Source organism: Myotis brandtii, unplaced genomic scaffold (genome assembly GCF_000412655.1).
Source record: "Myotis brandtii unplaced genomic scaffold, ASM41265v1 scaffold136, whole genome shotgun sequence".
NCBI lineage: Eukaryota > Metazoa > Chordata > Mammalia > Chiroptera > Vespertilionidae > Myotis > Myotis brandtii.
In genome coordinates this window covers 3,363,662-3,383,531 of record NW_005354829.1, presented here as the reverse complement: position 1 = coordinate 3,383,531, position 19,870 = coordinate 3,363,662, and the positions used below count along the sequence as shown (strand labels likewise).

Here is a 19,870-nt window from a genome sequence, read left to right as displayed (position 1 = left end):
GCTCGTCACAGTGTGTCCTGGCCACCTTGTAGAGCGCTGTAACTATGGCTCTCCAACATTCTCTTTCTTTCTGTCTTATTTTTCATTTCTCCTGGGGATGTACTTAATATAAAACATTAACACATAAGCCTTTCCAAAGGCTCTACTTTTAAGGGAAATTCAGTTAAGATAGGAAATTAAAAGATTTTAATATGCTGGATAAGGAAGAAACTAAAAATTAAGACTTGCTAAAGCCATTTTATTGTACATTTATTGTATATGTATGTTACTATGTATTGCATATTTTAAACTCCAAAAGAAGGTGGTCATGTCTCAACAGCCATTATCTGAGAAAGGAAAGCATGTTCACAAGAGATTACTTTTCTCCCAGTTATGATAAATACTGTGCCATCACCTCTTTTTAATTTTTATTTATTTATTTTTAAATAACTGTGCCATAGCCTCTTGATGAAAATCTTTTTTTCTGGTTAAAATTACTTCCAAAAGTTAACAGATATGGGCAACGGACATACAATAACTGGTATTTTAGAGTGGCTAAAATAGGTCATATTTTCACTCACTAGCCTCACATTTTCAGATAGCATTGAGGTTTTTTATTATTATTATCTGTGGATTCTCTGAAAGAGAGACACATCAGACTTGGTATTGGGCTAATTGAGATTCTGATTTGAGAGAACCATACCAACCCAGTGGAAAACAGATGCCCAGGCGGATACTGCTGAAGCCCTGCCACAACCAGATTTTGACATCCCCCGGGGCTCATGCTGACCAGGATAAGAAAATTCTATTTTCTTTGGATTTAAAGGGGCTAGATAATTGATTTTTTTTTTTAGTTTTAATTCATTTGGATTTTAACGTCTTTAGATTTTAACATTTGGGGATTTAGTCTTCTGCTTAAATTTCTTTAATGCCTTCCTTCCCCAGGCTTCAAATAAGAATGAGATTTATAATTATATTTGAGGTTTGGCATTTTGGGAATATGTTTAAAATTCTATATAATCTTGATATACAATTTTAGTTAAAATATAGTTCACAACATGGCCTGGCATAATTTGGGAAGTGAAAGAAAATTGGAATGGATTTTCCAATTTGCAAGGAGTAGTCTTAGAATTCAAGCTATTTTTTTTCTCAACCATTTTAGCATCTTCTGGGGAAAAATCTACACTAATCATCATACATCACTAGCCCTTGTTGGCACTGGCTTTGTGACTTCATGAACTCCTATAACTGTCCTTATAATTTCCAAGGAAGAAGTTCACAATGCAGTTTGATCATAGGGTTAATAATTTAGTTAAATGGTATAAAGTTTTAAGAAATCTGGATGAAGAAGATAACATTCTCTTTCCTCTTACTCTCTAGTAATTTTCCTTTTAAGTCAGTGTCTTATAAGTGCCTGTGTGGTTACCCATGTAGGTTCCTCCTGCTGTGACCGAGATCATAGGGCCTATGGTGTGCAGACCAAATGCCAGATGGGCTGTATGCTGTCATCCCGTAGATTACCTGCCAGCATAGTCTTTCCAGAATGACTAGACAATAGCCAAACTCTGCATCATGTCTACCTGACCATGTTTTCTTTTTGTCAGATTTCACTGAAGTCTCTGAACTCAAGTATAAGTAAAAGCATATTATTTCAAAGAGTATCTTCTGATATTTTTGAATTGTATTACATCACACTAAAGCTATTATAAAAGATACCTTTTCCCAACGGGATGACCATGTAAAGGGGAGGTTATCTTAGATATGCAACAGAGGTACTGTGACTCAATGTATGGTTTCCATTCCATTTTGAAGAGTAGTTTAAAGCAGGCTATCTTAGAATATCAACAACATTGGTATCCTGGAAGGTACACTTTTAGCTATTTATTTATTTATTTATTTAAAAGTATAGTTTTATTCATTTCAGAGAGGAAGGGAGAGGGAGAGAAAGAGATAAAAACATCAATGATGAGAGAGAATCTTTGATCAGCTGCCACTTGCACACCCAACACTGGGGATTGAGCCTACAACCTGGTCATGTAACCTGGCTGGGAATTGAACTGTGACCTCCTGGTTCATAGGTTGATGCTCCACCACTGAGCCACTCTGGCTGAGCTATCTATTTATTTTTATGCTAGTGATCCAGTGCACAAAATTCATGCACAGTAAAAGGGAATTAGAGGAAATATTTTAATATTGCTATTTTCTCTGTCTCTATAATAGAAGTGTCAGAAATGAAAGAAAATTAGTAAAATGTATATGAAAATCTCCCTCCTGTCAGAGTCTGGGGTGTGCCGTGGGACCCAGAGTCAAGTCCCTGCCCACCGGCGTGTGCCTCGAAATTGTGCAAGACTCAGACCCAGCCGGCTCCACCCCTGTCAAGCCCCGCAGGGCAGGATGTGCAGCCTCAGGTCCCCAGACCTGGTGCTAGGCGGTGAGCATGGCCTCAGGTCCCTGTCAAGCCTCGCCAGGCAGGGGGCGCAGACTCAGGTCCCCGGCCCAGCACCGGGGCGGGGGGGATGGCCTGAGGTCCCCCGCGAAGACACAAGGGCATGAGGGCTTGATGACCATTTGCATATTAGCTCTTTATTATATAGGATGCTTAGCAGATCACTTACTAAGTCAACACAACAGGATCAAAAGAAGATGGATTCCACAAGAACTATAAAATATGTTAGAGAATGAGACAATAGTGGGTAGCACTTTTCCTAATACATAAAGATTGATAACAACTTTATGAAACTCAAGTTTCTCAAAATGTGATTTATCCCATGTAAGCCATTATATCTCCAAATGTAGTCCCCTTTTCTAAGCCTCCCCTAATGCAAATTTTTCTAGGAGCACTTTATTTGCTCTCTTGGTCCAGGACCCACAACTTTTAGATTTGGGCTTGTTGAAAACATGTATTAAGCAAGACCATGCAAGTTGGTGTAGGTTGGGTTAAACTTCATAGATTTTACATTGCTATAATATTGCTTTTCATTTAATTTCTGAAATTCTAGTGATGCCTAATGTAATTAGTAATTTAATAATTGCTTTCGTACTTTGCCACATATTGGGTAAAAGTAATTCTTCAATAATTATAAGGTTTTCTTGCGTATATATTTTAGTACATCCTGGAAACCAAAAATGCAGTTTAATTATTTCTCCCTTCACCATTGTTGATATTAAATGCTGTTTATCATAATTTTTGTCTACCTATACATTTCTCCGTGTTTTGTGTCTAATAGGTTTACATTTCTTTAATTTAAAAAAAAATGCCATCTGCTAGTTCAGTGTCCCTTCTCAAGTGCGAGAAAACATTCTAACTATAGACCCAGTTCCTGTTATTTTAAGGCTCTACAGCTAAAATTTGATTTTGATGGTGATATATATTTCCATTTCTTTCATTTCAGTCTAAATAGATCTGTCTTCTTCACTAATTCTTCCCATCAATTCCATACCAATAATATTTTTGGTAATGAAACATGGAAACAAGTAAACAATCTGTTAAAAGTCTAAATTGTCTACATATTAATGATGTGGCTGCAGTAATTAAACCACAAATATCTAAATAGTTTTATCCTAATCAAAGATTTAAAACACTTCCTATTGTTGGTTCTATACCCTTTAATTATGTTCCTCAAGTTATTTTGGCCTGTAAAATTGACTTTGTCAGTCAGCATTTAAAAACTTTTCTCTCTGAATCTAATATTTGGTATTTTTACAATATGGCACACATTTTTCCTCAACTGTGAAAATGGAATTTTGGTAATACATGTATAATCCTTAAAGCTTCTTATGAAATAAAAAGTTTGTACTGATCAGAATTTATGTATGTTTTCATTAGAAGATTATCTAAACATAACATATGATCCAGATACTAATTCATTTTTAATTCATAATGAAAATATATGTTTCCACATTGCAATCCTTAAGTCTTAATATTAAATAAAATTTTTACGTACAGCAATAAATGTAAAAATTAATAATAGACTTCACCATATTGTATTTCTAGATTATGCATATAAAAAGATGACTCAAAGGGCAAGTCTTTGCTATTGTTTAAATATAGAACACAGGTAAAATAATTAATTTTGTGAAAAAATGTTTCACATTTCTACCTGGAATTAGTCTAAATAATTCTTCCTGAACTGCATTAATTGCTTTCATGTGAAGGTATAATGACATTTTTGTAACTAAAAATGTTTTCTAACTTATTCTTCATTTATTCACAAACATTTTTAAATACCTTTTATGAACAATGCACCTGCCAATGTACCTGTTATAAATACATTTTTTAAAAGATAACTATAGCTGAAACCGGTTTGGCTCAGTGGATAGAGCATCGGCCTGCGGACTGAAGGGTCCCAGGTTCGATTCTGGTCGCGGGCGTGTGCCTGGGTTGCGGGCACATCCCCAGTGGGAGATGTGCAGGGGGCAGCTGATCGATGTTTCTCTCTCATCGATGTTTCTAACTCTCTATCTCTCTCCCTTCCTCTCTGTAAAAAAATCAATAAAATATATTTAAAAAAAAGATAACTATAAAGAAACTGGTTGAGTGTGTATGTGTTTTATAAACATAGTAGCTTTTTGAAAGGTGAAAAGTAACTTAATTTACATATCCAAGGATGTAAGAAGATGTGTAAATTTATTTTAAATATATTTCATATATACATTTATAGAAAGTATTATGAATTGCATATATTTAATATTCTATATAATATTAGCATATATGTTACCTATACAAAAATTTGCATATATTTATAAACAGAAATTTGATTATAATTAATTAACATTCTCTGAATACCTATGTGATTCAAGGTAATATGCTCAGTATTTCTCATATATTATCGTATTTGACTCTCACCCCCCCAAAAAAATACCATAATTGTAAATGAGAAAATTTTATAAATAAATGAAAAAATATATGATTTATATATTTTTGTTTCCAATTTCAGTAAGTAACACTGCACATTTATCTCTTGATTAACCAGGGTCATGAGACACATGTCCTGTGCATAAACTCACACTGTGGATAAAGCTAACCACTTTGGTTGTGGAACAAAATGAATTTAAGGTAAATCTGTTTAATCAAAACTATATCCAATATTTATAAAAATAAGCGATTAAGTTTAGTGCTGTGAATGATATTGACATTGAAGGGTATCCTTCTCCTTACTACAGATATCTTTCTGATCTTATCCAAGATAATTCATGATATAGTTATCAAATAATTCCCCAAACCTTAATTCATATGTCAAATAGTAATGAACCTGTTCCAAACCCTTCTATATGTAATCATAGTTAGTCCTCACAACAGCTCAATTACATGGATGCTATTGGTTGTCTCTCACTCAGAGCAGAGAAAATTGTGGCTCAAAATAATGGTATAACTTGCCTGCAGTTACATAGCTTGTGAATATCAAAGGCAGTATTTAACAAAGGCAGATTAACTTATCACATGTCTAACTGATTCTGTTTAACCAGGCAGAAAAGAAAGACAATATTTTCCATTAAATAACAAATTTAAAAAGTGTTTTAATTAAAAATTATGCTTTTTCCACACATATTTATCTTGTGCCCTTTGCCTATTGAAACAAATGATAACCAGGCCATTTATAAGACTCAATATAATATTTTAATTTCATTTATTTTACTTTCTAATTTTTGTTGAAGTTAATAAAATTAATCTTTCAATTGTTTAAATCATAGAGCAATTAAGTTCTTTATTTTAGGGCAAAGGCTTAAGTTTTTAATCCCACTTACAGTTTTTAACTTGTTCCCATTTTTATTAGCTATGAAGCATTAATTTTAAAAATATATACTTTTTATTGATTTCAGAGAGAGGAAGGGAGAGGGAGAAAGGGACAGAAACATCAATGATGAGAGAGAATCATTGATTGGCTGCCTCCTGCATGACCTGCACTGGGGATTGAGCCCACAACCTTGGCATGTGCTCTCACCAAAATGGAATCACGACCTGGTTTATGGGTCAATGCTCAACCACTGAGCCATACCTGCTAGGCAAGCATGATTTTTTCATTTTGATTCAGACATTTAAATAACTAACCTATTTATTCAATTGTTGAGAAGGCAGAACTTTTCCATTTTGTAGTTGGCACGTCATTTACATTGGTTACTATGCAGTTCCAAACAATGAATATATTCTTATATATAGACTTATTCAAAAAAGAGAAATATTTCACATGCACTAGGATTCATAGAGAAAGTTCTGAAAATTACAAGTCCAAGTGAAAGCAGTAAGTTTATTTTAAATTTAGCTTTAGGCATTTATTAGCTGTGTAATCTTGGGTGAGTTACTTACTAACCTTCAAGATTCATTTCCTTACATATAAAATTGTGCCTACTTCTCAGAGTTTTTAAGAAGATATACTAAGCCAAAGAAGGAAAGTAAATAAATGGATGTGTTGATAAACATTAGCTCTTCTTCTGAGCCTTTACAACAAACATAAACAAAAAAACACAAATACACAAACTGAAAATAAATCACATATATAATCATTTAATATTGTGATTATATTATTTTATTTACACAATATATATTATATACTATAACATATATTGTACAATTTATAATATTTTAACATCATATGTAATTTACACAATAACCTCCATACCAAGACTTTTTTAAAGGAGAAACTTAAAACACCATTTATTAAAAATTACAGTGGAATAATAATGTCTACCATGCCTGTGAGAGGAGAGCAATTTAAATAATAAAGAAGTATGATTACAATATAGAAAATCAAGAAAACTACCTATGCCTTTTGAGGTCAACCTTAAACTGGACCCCTGTGTTCTTAGTCACCCTATGAAAGCAATGCGCTCCATTTCCCTAAGAGGATAAAATGTTGATGAAGACCAAATAGGGACAATACATGACATGGAGTCCTTTCCTATTAGGTTTTTCTGAGAACTACATCCTGAAAATTAGAGCTAGCAGCAGTTTAACCTCTTAGAGTGGGAGTTTGTCCTTTTCTCAGGATGATTCTAATTGATCAGTTCTGTTAACTCTCTTGCCTCCACCACCCTTTACTACTAGGGTCTCACCCTACATTTCAGACCGGAGCCTAAGTAAAGTACAGAAAGGGGATCGTTAAAGGAGGAAGAGAAGAAAATCTGCGTGCGCTCTTTGGGATTTTCACTGGTTTTGGTAAACAGCTGGTATCCTATGGTGTGGACAGATTTTCTAGGAGCTCCAGTCTAAGATTCCAGGAAGGCAGAATATTTTTTCCTGTTGTGACCACTACTGTATCTCCAGTGCCTACAATTGTATTTGGAACATAACGGATGCTCAACACAAGATGGCGTTGAGCATCTTGTGACAGTGAATAAGTGACTGTATGAACCATCACTGCATCTTAAGAATGCCCTACTGCTATACTTGCAAGCTGCAACATGTGGCTGAACACCACCTGTGTTTGCTCTATAATTTGAGCTCAACACCTGGTACCTCCAGGCTGTCCTTGTCTGCACCAGCCTTGCAGGTATGTGTCCCTCCTGGACTCTTTCCCAAAGATCTGCTACATAGGTCTCTGATAATCCCTTGGCTGCTTACTTCTTCCATACCCGATCCTTCGTCCTGGTAGTCCCAGAATGGATGGATGGAAGCTCTTTGTTACAAACAATAGAATGTGCACTATTTAAGTAAAGGAGACCTATTAAAGGAAATAGAAAGTAACTCATGGCATTGAATAAAAGGGCTGTATACACTGCTCTTAGAAACAACGAAAACCGCACCACAGAACTGGAATATCAAAGAGTTTACTGTTTCTGCCATTATCAGGACAGATTGCATAAGGAAGCTGTCACCCTAGTTGTTGGATTCAGATCTACACTGTCTTGCTGCTATTATCCAAGAAAGAAATTTTCTTTTCCCAAAACTGTACTTGTTTTCCAAAAAGAATTTCATAAAAGACACACTTGCTTGAATCTGATAGGAGAAACCTAAAAGATATCCAGAAGTCTAGCTGCAGGGGAATCTGGGAATGTAACTTTTAAATGACGACTCCAGAAAAAGTCTATAAAGAGGAAGCATGCTAATGGTGTTTGAAATGGTTGTTGAGTGAATATTTGAGAACCAATGATATACATAAACATTTCCAAGAAAAGAATACTGACATTTTTTGCAGAAATATATGCATATACGTTTATTAAAAATTCACATATGCCCAAATAGTAATGATGGTTAATATAAAGGTATTGGCAAAAGTAGGCTAATAGTTGTGAGCATGAAACACAAAGTCAATTCTTGTATTCTTATTTATTAATTGTTGTATTATTTTCCATATGAACCACTGTAAACCTACTTTTACCCAGCTCTTTAAGAAGATTGACAGTAAAATTTACTCTTTTTTTGTATAAGTAAAATTCTTCTAAGAATTATATAAGATAAGGCATAGGAAGCACTTAGTAGAAAAACTGGCAATAAAGAAGTACTCATAAATGTTAAATATTCATATATATAAAATCAAGATAAATCAAGTGAAGTGCCTTACATAGGGCCTGGCACTTATTAATTAGACAGAAATTGTGAATTGCTACAATTAATCTTTTTAACTCTCTGAATTTATTTGACTTTTAAAATGACTACACAATAACATTATAGAAAGAAAAGAAATTATGTCTTTCTCTCTGCATCTATCTATATGTTGTATGTTTATAGCTCTTTTACCATAGAAGCAAAATTAGAAACATCTCCCCTTCTATGAAACATTTGGGGGCCGTGAACAGGAGAAGCCTACAGATGCTTTATTCTCATTTCACTTGCACCCCCAAGGATAAGCTAGGAAAAAACACTCTCTGATCCTGGTTGTGGTGATGGTGGTGGCAATTATAAATGTTTACTGAGAAGGTGTTATTTTGTTGTTGTTCCCACTATTCTAAGTGTTCTGAGAGACAAATCTCCATGGGTCTCTTGCATTTCTGCAAGTCTTAAGACAAGAAACACTGAATGTTGTTGTTTTTTAATCCCAGGCTTTCTTTTCAGGGATTCTGTATAGTTAATATCGTTGGAAGACAGAAAAAATGTCTCCCTCTGAAGCAAGGGCCAAATAGCTTTGTAATAAAGCAAATATAATAAAGAAAAGTTTTCTGGCCCTAGCAGGTTTGCTCAGTGGATAGAGCATCAGCCTGTGGACTGAAGGGTCCCTGGTTCGATTCTGGTCAAGGGCACATGCCTAGGTTGGGGGCTCGATCCAGGGGGTGTGTAGGAGGCAGCCAATCAATGATTCTCTCTCATCATTGATGTTTCTCCCTCTCTCTCCCTCTCCCTTCCTCTCTGAAATCAATAAAATACAATAAAAAAGTTATTGGGACAGGGCAAATGTGTTTCCTGTTCATTAGAATATGTTCGCATTCCTTAAACTGAGCTGAGCGGAGGGAGGGGAATGGTCCTATCTATAATGCAAACTGCTTCATAGGCAGGTATCATCTGGCCCTCTTCCCATAATCCTGTGGGAATTGCCACAAATGCTGGTACACTCCTTACTGCTATAGCTATGAGTAATAAACTTCTTTGTCTCTGACATGGGAGCCTCATGTCTTTTGCCAGCATCCAGGCAACTATGAGGCTCACTTGCTAGGTTGTGAAAAGAGTAAAATATCAGATACCGCATAATTTTTGCTTTGTTCTCTGCATTTAATCACAAAACAAACCTATCAAGAAGGAACTATAATTACACACATTTTATACAGATGAGGATATCACTACACTAATGTGTACTAGTCTTCCATATGTTTATGTTAAAAGCAATGTCCACTACATCGTATTATATTCTTTGTTTCGTGAAGCTGCATACATCATGATAGGAGCATAATAAAAATAATGTGAGCCTAAGAATAAATATGCAAACACCTCAAGCTTATTTAATATCAGTAGGTCAGATGTCTCCAAGTTTGGAAAATAATGTGGATTATAACCTAGAAATATGCAAAATGATGAGGCAAAGTAAAATCAACATAAGTAAATAAATAAATAAATAAATAAAATCAACATGTCTTGGCCTCTAATATTAACATTTCATGAAATTAAAGCTTATTTTTTCATAAATATGTTTCTACCATAGATGTATTAAAAATGGTTGCAGATATTTCAAAACATATTGAAATAAAACACATAAACCAGGAGTTTTCATTCTACTCAAAGGGTTATATACTTTATATCATGTAATCCTTAACACAGAATTTTGTGCTTTATTATATTCATATTATAAGTGAGAAAAGGAGATTGAGTTCTTAAGTGGGGGATAAAAAAATTGAGCCTAAGCATGCTGAGTCCACACCCCATGATATATCTTGAGAAGTGTTATATAAATCAGTGCTTCTCAGTGGAACTCTAGTGCTTTGAACAAGAACAGCTGTTTCCTGAAAGGGGAATAATGGAGGGAAAGAGATCCTTGGTTAGCATCTCTTACCCTTTTGAGACAGCATGGAGTGACCTGCAGAATACTATGCTAAGTGAAATAAGGCAGTCAGAGAAAGACAAGTATCACATGATCTCACTCATACATGGAATCTAACGAACGAAATACACTGGAGAACAAAATAGATCCAGAAAATTTCAGAGGAAATGTGGGGGTGGGTAGGTGGGTGGGGAGAGATTAACTGGGGAAATTATATGCATATATGCATAGCCAATGGACAAAGACAATAGTGTGGTAAAGGCTTGGGGATGGAAGTGCATATGGGATGGAGGGGGTCAACAAAGGGAACATCTGTAATAGTTTCAACAATCAAGATACATTTAAAAATACAATAGATATGTTTAATAAAGCAAAGGTAACCCTCACCAGAGGATTAGAGATTTTTGCAATACCACAGTCCGTATGTGACCACTTTTCTCTTACTTTCCAATATCCAATGGATAAGGATTCCATGTACCAGTAATGTAAGAAACAATGATATTAACTTTAGAATGATATAAAATTTTCCAATAAAAACACTTACATCTTATCATCTAAGTAATTAAACAGATTGTTACCCATATAATGAGTTACAAGTATGAAATACACACTAGCTGGTGTGGCTCGGTGGTTGAGCATCAACCTATGAACCATGAGGTCACAATTCTATTCCAGTCAAGGCACACTTCCAGGATTGTGGGCTCAACCCGACTCCCAGTGGGGGCTTGCAGGAGGCAGCGAGATCAATGATTCCCTCTCATCATTGATGTTTCTATATCTCCCCCCCTTTCCCTTCTGAAATCAATTTTTTAAAGTATGAAATGTATCCTGCAATTATTTAAAAGTGAAATTATTTTATCTTTGACATAATGGGTAAAATTCCAAGTTAACTAATTCATCAGAGTAGGACAAATGTACATCTACTTTGTCTCATATAAGTCACTAAATATAATACTACTTACAGTCACAAATCCTTGTTATAGAAAATGTATATCCTTCATACTTCAAAAAATTCGAATAACTTACAAAATACTTAAATACTATTACATTAAATGTTAATTTAAGAACTTTGATTAAAATGCAGAAATATTTCTTTAAAAAGCAACTAAATATATTTTCTTTAATATAGTCAAATTTTATGTTGAAAGTGCTTGGGGACACAAAGCAAAAAGGGAAAACTGATAAATCATTTAATTTTTTATTGGCAGATAAAATAGGAACTTGTGACAAAAAAAATGTAATTTTCACATGACCATTTCAAGAACTGCTATTTCATAAAGACTAACCACTGCAAGTGAAGTTATTTTGTAAAGCTAAATAAATGATGCCATCAAACACCTATTGGCTAATAATACTTGACATTTTTTGAAACATGGCATTCAACTGTTTCAGGAGAAAGCTTTTGAAATTTTTAGAAAACATTTTGGAAACAATTTTAGCTCTGTGAAAAGTCTAGAATAAATATATCCTATATTGTTGATTGAAGGAAGATCACTGTTGAGCAGTGCAGGTAAAAAACAATTGAATTATTTAAAGAAAAGCCAACAAACAATATTCATTTGATATTACACACAGCATTAAATTATTATTTATTCAGAGAAAAAATCCAGTTATTCTGGGTTTTCCCCAAATCACCAAACCTATTATACTTTCATTTATTTTAGATAGCACTGCCTCCTGGTGCAAAGTAAGCTTCACAATTAATCACCCTGAAACCAAAATATGGGGGTTGGCAAAAGTAGTTTTACCGTTGTGTGTATGAGAAACAGAATTAAAGTTATTGTAATAATCAGAACCTGCCTGTCTTTTCCAAACGAACAACCTTAATTCTACCTTTGCCCATCCCTGTAAGTGACCCATCGGAGATGATTTATTGGTATGCTTTGGAAAACTAGAGGATATATACAAAATGGGGGGGAGAACAATGATGTGTTTGGCATAATATAAATTGAGCCCTTCTTGGCACAAGTGAAAAACACATTCAGATGCTTTTTGAAACCTCTCCGGGTGATTGATAACAGCATCATTAGGTAGAGGAGGATGTTTGTCTTCCTGTTTGCTACGGCATAAAGACATGCATCAGGATCATCTAAACTTGTACCAAGTTTTTAAATAAAAATTTAAAGAATGGATAATAAATATTACCTTAATTCTCAGAGAAAAGTTATTACTTTCAATGAAATCCATACTACTTAAAAGTTATTGAATAAGGCATTTGGAGACATCATTTAGATCAGTGGTTCCCAAACTTATTTGGCCTACCGTCCCCTTTCCAGAAAAAATATTACTCAGCGCCCCCTGGAAATTAATTTTTTTTAATTTTAATAGCAATTAAACAGAAAGATATATGTATTAATGTTTCTACCTTTTTCGTAAAATATAGTAAAGAAAGGTGTAAATTAGAAACATTGAAGTTTGAAATTATGAAACTATTTATTGAACTCAGAATAGAAAGGTAATACAAAAAAAGTTAAAACAAATGCACCTGTGGCCATCACCGCCCCCCCTGGATCGCTGCAGCGCCCACCAGGGGGCGGTAGCGCCCACTTTGGGAATCACTGATTTAGATTATGCCCTGTGAATATAATTCTATTAATTTACTTTATGGAGTTATACTTTATAACATAAATTGTTATTTATATATATTATAACAATTAACATATATTAATTTTTATTGATTTCAAAGAGGAAGGGAGGGGGAGAGAGAGAGATAGAAACATCAGTGATGAGAGGGAATCATTGATCAGCTGCCTCCTGCATACCCCCTACTGGGGCTGGAGCCCACAACCCTGGCATGTGCTCTTGACTGGAATTGAACCTGGGACCCTTCAGTCTGCAGGCCAACATTCTATCCACTGAGCCAAACCAGCTAGGGTATAAATTGTTATATTTTTGAAAGTCTGCCAAAGTAACAATTACTATCCAAGTAATATTATATTTAGTGACTTTCAAAAATTGCATTTATGATTTTTTTAAAAACTCACATTACCACAAAAATTCACAAAACATCACTTGCATGAAGAAATGTTACCATATTTTAACAGTAAAAGACCATAAATGGAACAGATGTCAGCTAATAAAATCAGAAAATTCTGACAATGCGTTCATAATAATTGAGAATTATATTTCTAATTAATTAGTTACTCAACAATGAATTTATATTCCTATTGTTAAGTTAGGTGTATAGTAAAATGTATTGAAGTATTTGAGATACTCATATTCTAATGAAAGACTTTCCAGTTAGTCATATGTTATTAAGTTGTACATATACTATATTGGCCCTTTTTTTTTGCTTCAAGGTAATCAATAATAACTCATAGAATACATTTTGCCCTCATTTACTTTACAAAGTATGTTATTAATAAAACAAATAGAGTAAAAAATAGAATTGTTCTGATATAATGCAATTCTTAAGGTAAAAACTCTAAATTATTGCTCTCACATTCTTTTACAACATTTAATTGTTTTTTAAGAATAATTTTCACAAATCTGCCATAAGTACACTTATCTTGGGTTTATTTAGAATTATTGTTTACCAAAGCAAACAAATAAATAAAACTATCAATCCTTTTGTTGACATTTTCTAGAGGTAAATTTTTCTTGTTTTTAAAGTACTTGGACTTCCTAAGGATTGTAACTATGGAATGCGATAGACAAACCCGCATTTTTCACAAATGCTGCAAACAATTGTTTGCCTCAGCAATAGTTTTCTAAATTGAAATGCCATGGAACTTAACATTCATAATGTATAACATTGTAATCTGCTAAAAATATAGTAACTCAATTTCATATAACGGTAAGAATTTCCATTTCAGGTATTACTTATTGTACCAGCTATATTTTATTTCTTAAACATAAAGACATGGAAACAATTAGACAAAGAGTCTAATAGAGGGCTCATATATATGACTTACCATCTTTTAGTTTTACATAATACTTTCATTTGTTAATGTAATATGTCCAATGGCTTTTAGAAATAAGAATTTGACAGTACATTCCTATCCACTCACTATTCCCAACTAGCTACCTGACCTGAATTTTAGAGACTTACCCAAAATATTACTAGGAATGAAAGAGGAATGTACTTTATTTTTATCATTTTTGAATGGGAAGAGTGAAGAATATCCACTTGAAAGAGAGAAGGGAAAAATTGTGTGATGAATGCAGCTGGGTCTTTCAACTGAATGCAAAGTTAAGTAACTTTTTTTTTCAACTGAGCAAGGGTAAAGCTGATACTTTAGGAGCTTGCTACAGCATAACCATATGCAAACTCTCCACGATGATATTATCCTTCTGATTGTAGTAAATATTTTAAACTATTTTGGAAAATTAAAAACTCAACTAAGTTGACAGAATTTTAAGCCATTTTCTTAAAATATGTTATTATTTCATCACTGAGAACTGTAGAATGATTATCTTAAATATACATGAATAAAGCAATCACAAATTAAAATAGTCCCCTGAGTAATATTGGGAGAGATTGATTTTTTGGGATCCTTATATTAGAACTATTCTTCAAAGGAAATTAATTCCTAGTAATACTTATAATTTCCAATCAATATTAAAAGCATAATGTATCCTATTTTAACATAGCCATAGTGTCACTGAAGAACAGTGTGAAATATGACTTCCTAAATAGTTGATCCTTTTTCAAAACTGTAGGACTGTCTTCACTTCTCTGCTATTATCTTCAATGAACTTCATGGAAGGATATCAAAATACTGTAAACCTCAAAATTATGTACTAAATATATTAGGCTTTAACTCATCTAAAAATAGGCAATTGAAGCACAAAAATCAATTGAGAAACCAATAGCATATTAACTATTGAATCAAAATTCATTTTATCAGGTAAATTTCATGTAAATGTAATCTTGGAATATATAAAATATGGATTTCAATGGTATTTCAAAATAATTTTAGAATAAGAGCTTGTGTGAATGTCAAATAATTAAAGATACAATTGAAAGTTTCAAAATATTTCAATATACATCTCTAATGCATGGAGAAAAGAGGGTTCTGTTTTCATTAGAGTGCTTTGGTGTTAATGTAATTCCAAGTTATGAGTATTATGAGGTTGTGATTGTTGTCATATCAGAAAAAAAGCATAGAACACAGGAAATTAGAAGATTAAAGACTTCCTCTGTAGGCATACCTGGTAATGTAATAAACAAGATCTGCCAAATGAGATTTCCAATTTGTCAGAAAGGCCTGAGATTCCCTAACTGATAAGTGGTTACTAACATCACATGAAGACATAGCTTACATTTCAAAAATTAGTTATCAACAAAGGTACAATATTTGATTTTCAGAATTTTTGTCATCTACCAATGGGTAAACTATAGCTTCAATGGCTTAAATGTCTCTTAATATTGATATTCAAAAACATTTTAACGGGTTATCCATAATTTCCAGTAAGATAACATTCCAGATGATTCCTATAAACTGTCAAAACTGTGGAGTTCTTTTAAGTAGAGCTAAGCAACAAGTCCTGATGTGACCATGCATCTCTGACTTAGAATACAGTACTCTAGAAGCCATCGTGTGACAGTTCAAAACCATGTGTCAGCCAGTAACAGTGAAAGCAGTGACAAGCATCATCTTAAAAATGGTGTTACATTATAAAAGAAAACATGTTCCTAGACAGCAGTTGGAAAATAATTTCCACTACTTAGGATGGTATGATTTATGTACCCCAAGGCAATAAAGCTTCAAGAAGAAAGCTACACTAAACCTGTTTCAATATAACAGAATTATAAATGTGATTTAAGATTCATCTAAAACACTAGGATGTTTCATGAGAAGGAAGATGTGCGCTCAGTATGCTTACAATGTTTATAGAATTTAAATACACACCATCCGGCACATATTGGAACAGAAATGCCCTTTTGCAACAAAAAAGCATAAAACTTTGAGTTAATATGAGTGTTTCGAGGATAAATAAGTGTAATAATTTCACATATAAAATAACAAATCTAGCTATAGTTTGCTGAAAAACAACACAAATAGTCAGGTAAGATTACCATCTTCCTAGAATCATTTATTAGCTCAATGGTCAAACTTCAAAACTTAACAATGTCTTTATGGTGAAACATGTCTCCCTATGTCTGACTAGAGTTGACTATGCCACACTAAAAACTATCACTGATTTTAATATAGAAATAAGTATTTTCTTGCTATTTAATCCTATATATTAAAAGCCTAATATGCTAAGTGTCTGGTCATCCTTTCAACCCATCAAAGTGTAATATGCTAATGATATGCTAAGGCTGCTCAATCGCTCGCTATGACGTGCACTGACCACCAGGGGGCAGACACTCCGACCGGTAGGTTAGCTTGCTGCTGGGGTCCTGCCAATTGGGACTGAGTGAGATGGGTTGGCCACGCCCTGGAGCCCTCCCACGGTCCCTCCCTGGCTGGCCAACCTCCCGCGTCCCTCCCCAGCCACAATCGTGCACCAGTGGGGTCCCTTGGCCTGGCCTGTGCTCTCTCGCAATCTGGAACCCCTCAGGGGATGTCGGAGAGCTGGTATCTGCCTGATACCACAGGCCAGGCTGAGGGACCCCACTGGTGCACAAATTCGTGCACTGGGCCTCTAGTAGAAAATAAAAAGAGACAGCAGTGACTAAATAATTGGTTGTCCATGAAATAGAAAAAGTTCATCTGCTAAATCATGGATGTGACAGAACACCAACTCTTATGGACAATGCTCGATGGAGGAATTCCATGAGAACAAATGAGGGAACACAGAAAATTGTGTTAAAGTTTCCCCAAAGGGTTCACAATGGTTTTAAAACCACATTGAAGATGAATTCTGTTTCCTAATTTTAACTAAATTTCCAAATAAACATCAAATCTTTTATAGTTCTTCTCCTATGCTTACATGAATTTATGAGACTATAATCTTAAAACAATTATTCCTTACCTTTGATTCTTGAACTTTCTTGACTTTTTTCCTGCTGGAATTAAAACAGAAGTAGATCAAAATCTGTATATATGTGTTCAACAGCCTGCTATAAAGCATTAATATAATTAAAGACTTGTCTAAATGTTTTGTTGTACATATACCCAGGAGTGATTGTAATACAATTCTCACCTTAACAAATACTTATGCCAAATCTTTTATTAGAGTAGTAATCATTCTTAGTGGACATAAATTTCTCTAAGAAACCAATACATTATATGAATATAAATGTATAAATAAATGAATAAATGGTTAATGAATAAAAAATAGTTCGTCATGCCTCTCAAGTGCCTTAGGCTATTCCATTTAATTCAAACATTATGAATGATGTGTTCAGAATTTGCCTTCAACATCTCTACATTAATCATAAGTTGTTGATGAGGGGAAGAGTTTAAGAGCAAACTGGAGACTTCACTAAAATCACAAAAGACATTTCAACTGTCTTTCCTTCAATTTAACTTAGACTTGGTCCCTATCTCACTTCTCTGAGGCTAAAGTTGACAACAAATTCTATTACTTATTCAAAGGCTGCTTCAGTCAGACCTGTCTTTCAATTTGACGTACTCCTTATTAGTTACCAGGCAACTCCAAAAGAATTAGCTTGTGTTCAGTTTTTAAGTAGAAATTGTGCACTCTATGACTTCTCAATATTCATGCACAGTTTACTCTGTCTAAAAGTTTCAGGGTTGCCAACTAAAAATAACCTTGAATATATTTCTAATAAAAAGTGACAATTGCATATATGTATACACACACATACACACACACTGAACTGCAGAACTGTATTAATTCCAATAAATTTTGATAAAATGTACATACTTAAGAAAAAATATAAATAATTTATGTTGCTATAAACATTAACGCCAGAGTCAAATTTTCAGAAGGTGCATATTGACAAACGTACATTTATTGGGCCAGCTAACCCAATGTCTGATTCTATTAGACTTTAACACTTTTGTGTTCTAAGTCTCTTATCCTAACTCTTCCAGCTTTTGTGTTTGAATGCTATTCTGTCCTTTGTTAATTAACTGAGTTTCCAGTTATATTTATTTTTTAATTTAGAGTATCTGTTGTTTATTTAAATTAAAATTTAAATATAAATTACTTGTTTTAAATATAGATTATTCTTTCATAATTATAGGACAAGCAGGCTTAGATTTTTCAAAGAGGTACTTATTAATGAAAATACTCTGTCTCTCCTCTTTTACTATTCATTTATTTATTTAGTCATTTATTCTTTCAACAAATATGTATAAAGGACTTTTATGTGCCAGACACTGCTCCAGATGACAGGATATAAAGGATGAACAAAATGATTTTCAACAATAAAAAAAACTCATACAAGTGAAAAAAAAAGGATGAACTGAACAAAAAAAAATATGTCATTATTAAACATACTACACAATGGTAATAAGTATTATTTATTTATTTTATTTTTAAATTAAATGTATTGTGGTAGCATTGGTTAATAAGATTATATAAGTTTCAAATAGCCTTAACACATTATTATATTTTATTTGTTTCTTAAAATCCAATTCTCTACTAATACATTTGTATATGCTTAAAATTACCAATGAAAATACCTTTAAATATCCTACAAACTAGAAATGTTTAAGAAGAATGTACTTAAAGAACATAAATTAGATATTAATTTATTGGACTGGGAAGACTGGGAACAGACTTGTAAAGTAAGAAGAAAAAAAGGATAAACTATTCCACTTACTGCCAAACTTGTATTAGAACTCTTTTAGTGGAGACTCATATACATAATTTAGGATTTTGAAAGTAATATCTTTTTTGATTTGCTTCTATGACTATATTGCATTATTTACTTGGCAATATACATTTTCCACAATTTTAGTTTAGAAACTGTTTTAACTGTTAATTTAAAAATAAAGAAATATTAAGGAGAAAATTGTGATTATTTATGTGAGAATTCTTAAGTGATCAGAGATTTGTTACCTTTACCACATGATATATTTGAAAAAAAATATATATATATATATATGCCTAATATGCAAAGTTTCCCCTCCGGAGTTCGACTGACTGGGAGTTCGATTGCTCACTATGATGTGTGCTGACCACCAGAGGGCAGCGTAGAATGAAGGAAGGCCCCAGCCAGCAGCAGCTAAGGACCCTACCTGTGCATGAATTTCGTGCACTGGGCTTCTAGTTTATCCTATATAATAAAAGGGTAATATGCATATTGACCCTAATGGCAGAACAACCAGAACAACCGCTGGACCAGTCACTATGAGGCACACTGACCACCTCTTGGTCCCTTTCCCTGGCCAGCAGGGTCAGATCGTCTGATGGCCACCCGTTACGGGGCCGGGGCCAGCAAACAGGCGGGAGGGAACAGCTGACCTCTCAGTCCCTTCCCCCAGCCATCAAGCACTGATCACCCAATGGCGAACAGGGAACTGGGGGTGGGTGGCGGTGGGGGGCGGGGCCGGCTGCAGGCAGCTGGGGAAGATGGCCCTGATTGCAGGCCAGGCCTAGGGACTTTACCCACGCACAAATTT

General features: G+C 34.0%; 1 protein-coding gene across 2 annotated transcripts in view; it reads right to left on the bottom strand.

The window, feature by feature from the left end:
• The window catches only part of FSTL5 (follistatin-like 5), a 592,573-nt gene that overhangs the window by 456,511 nt on the left and 116,192 nt on the right, over window positions 1-19,870 (bottom strand). Inside the window, exon 3 of one of the 2 annotated variants that reach the window (XM_005860522.2) lies at window positions 17,307-17,340. In XM_005860522.2, coding sequence (XP_005860584.1) covers window positions 17,307-17,340 — 34 coding nt within the window. The remainder of the gene's footprint in view (window positions 1-17,306; window positions 17,341-19,870) is intronic. The other variant, XM_014534995.1, reaches the window with a different exon arrangement.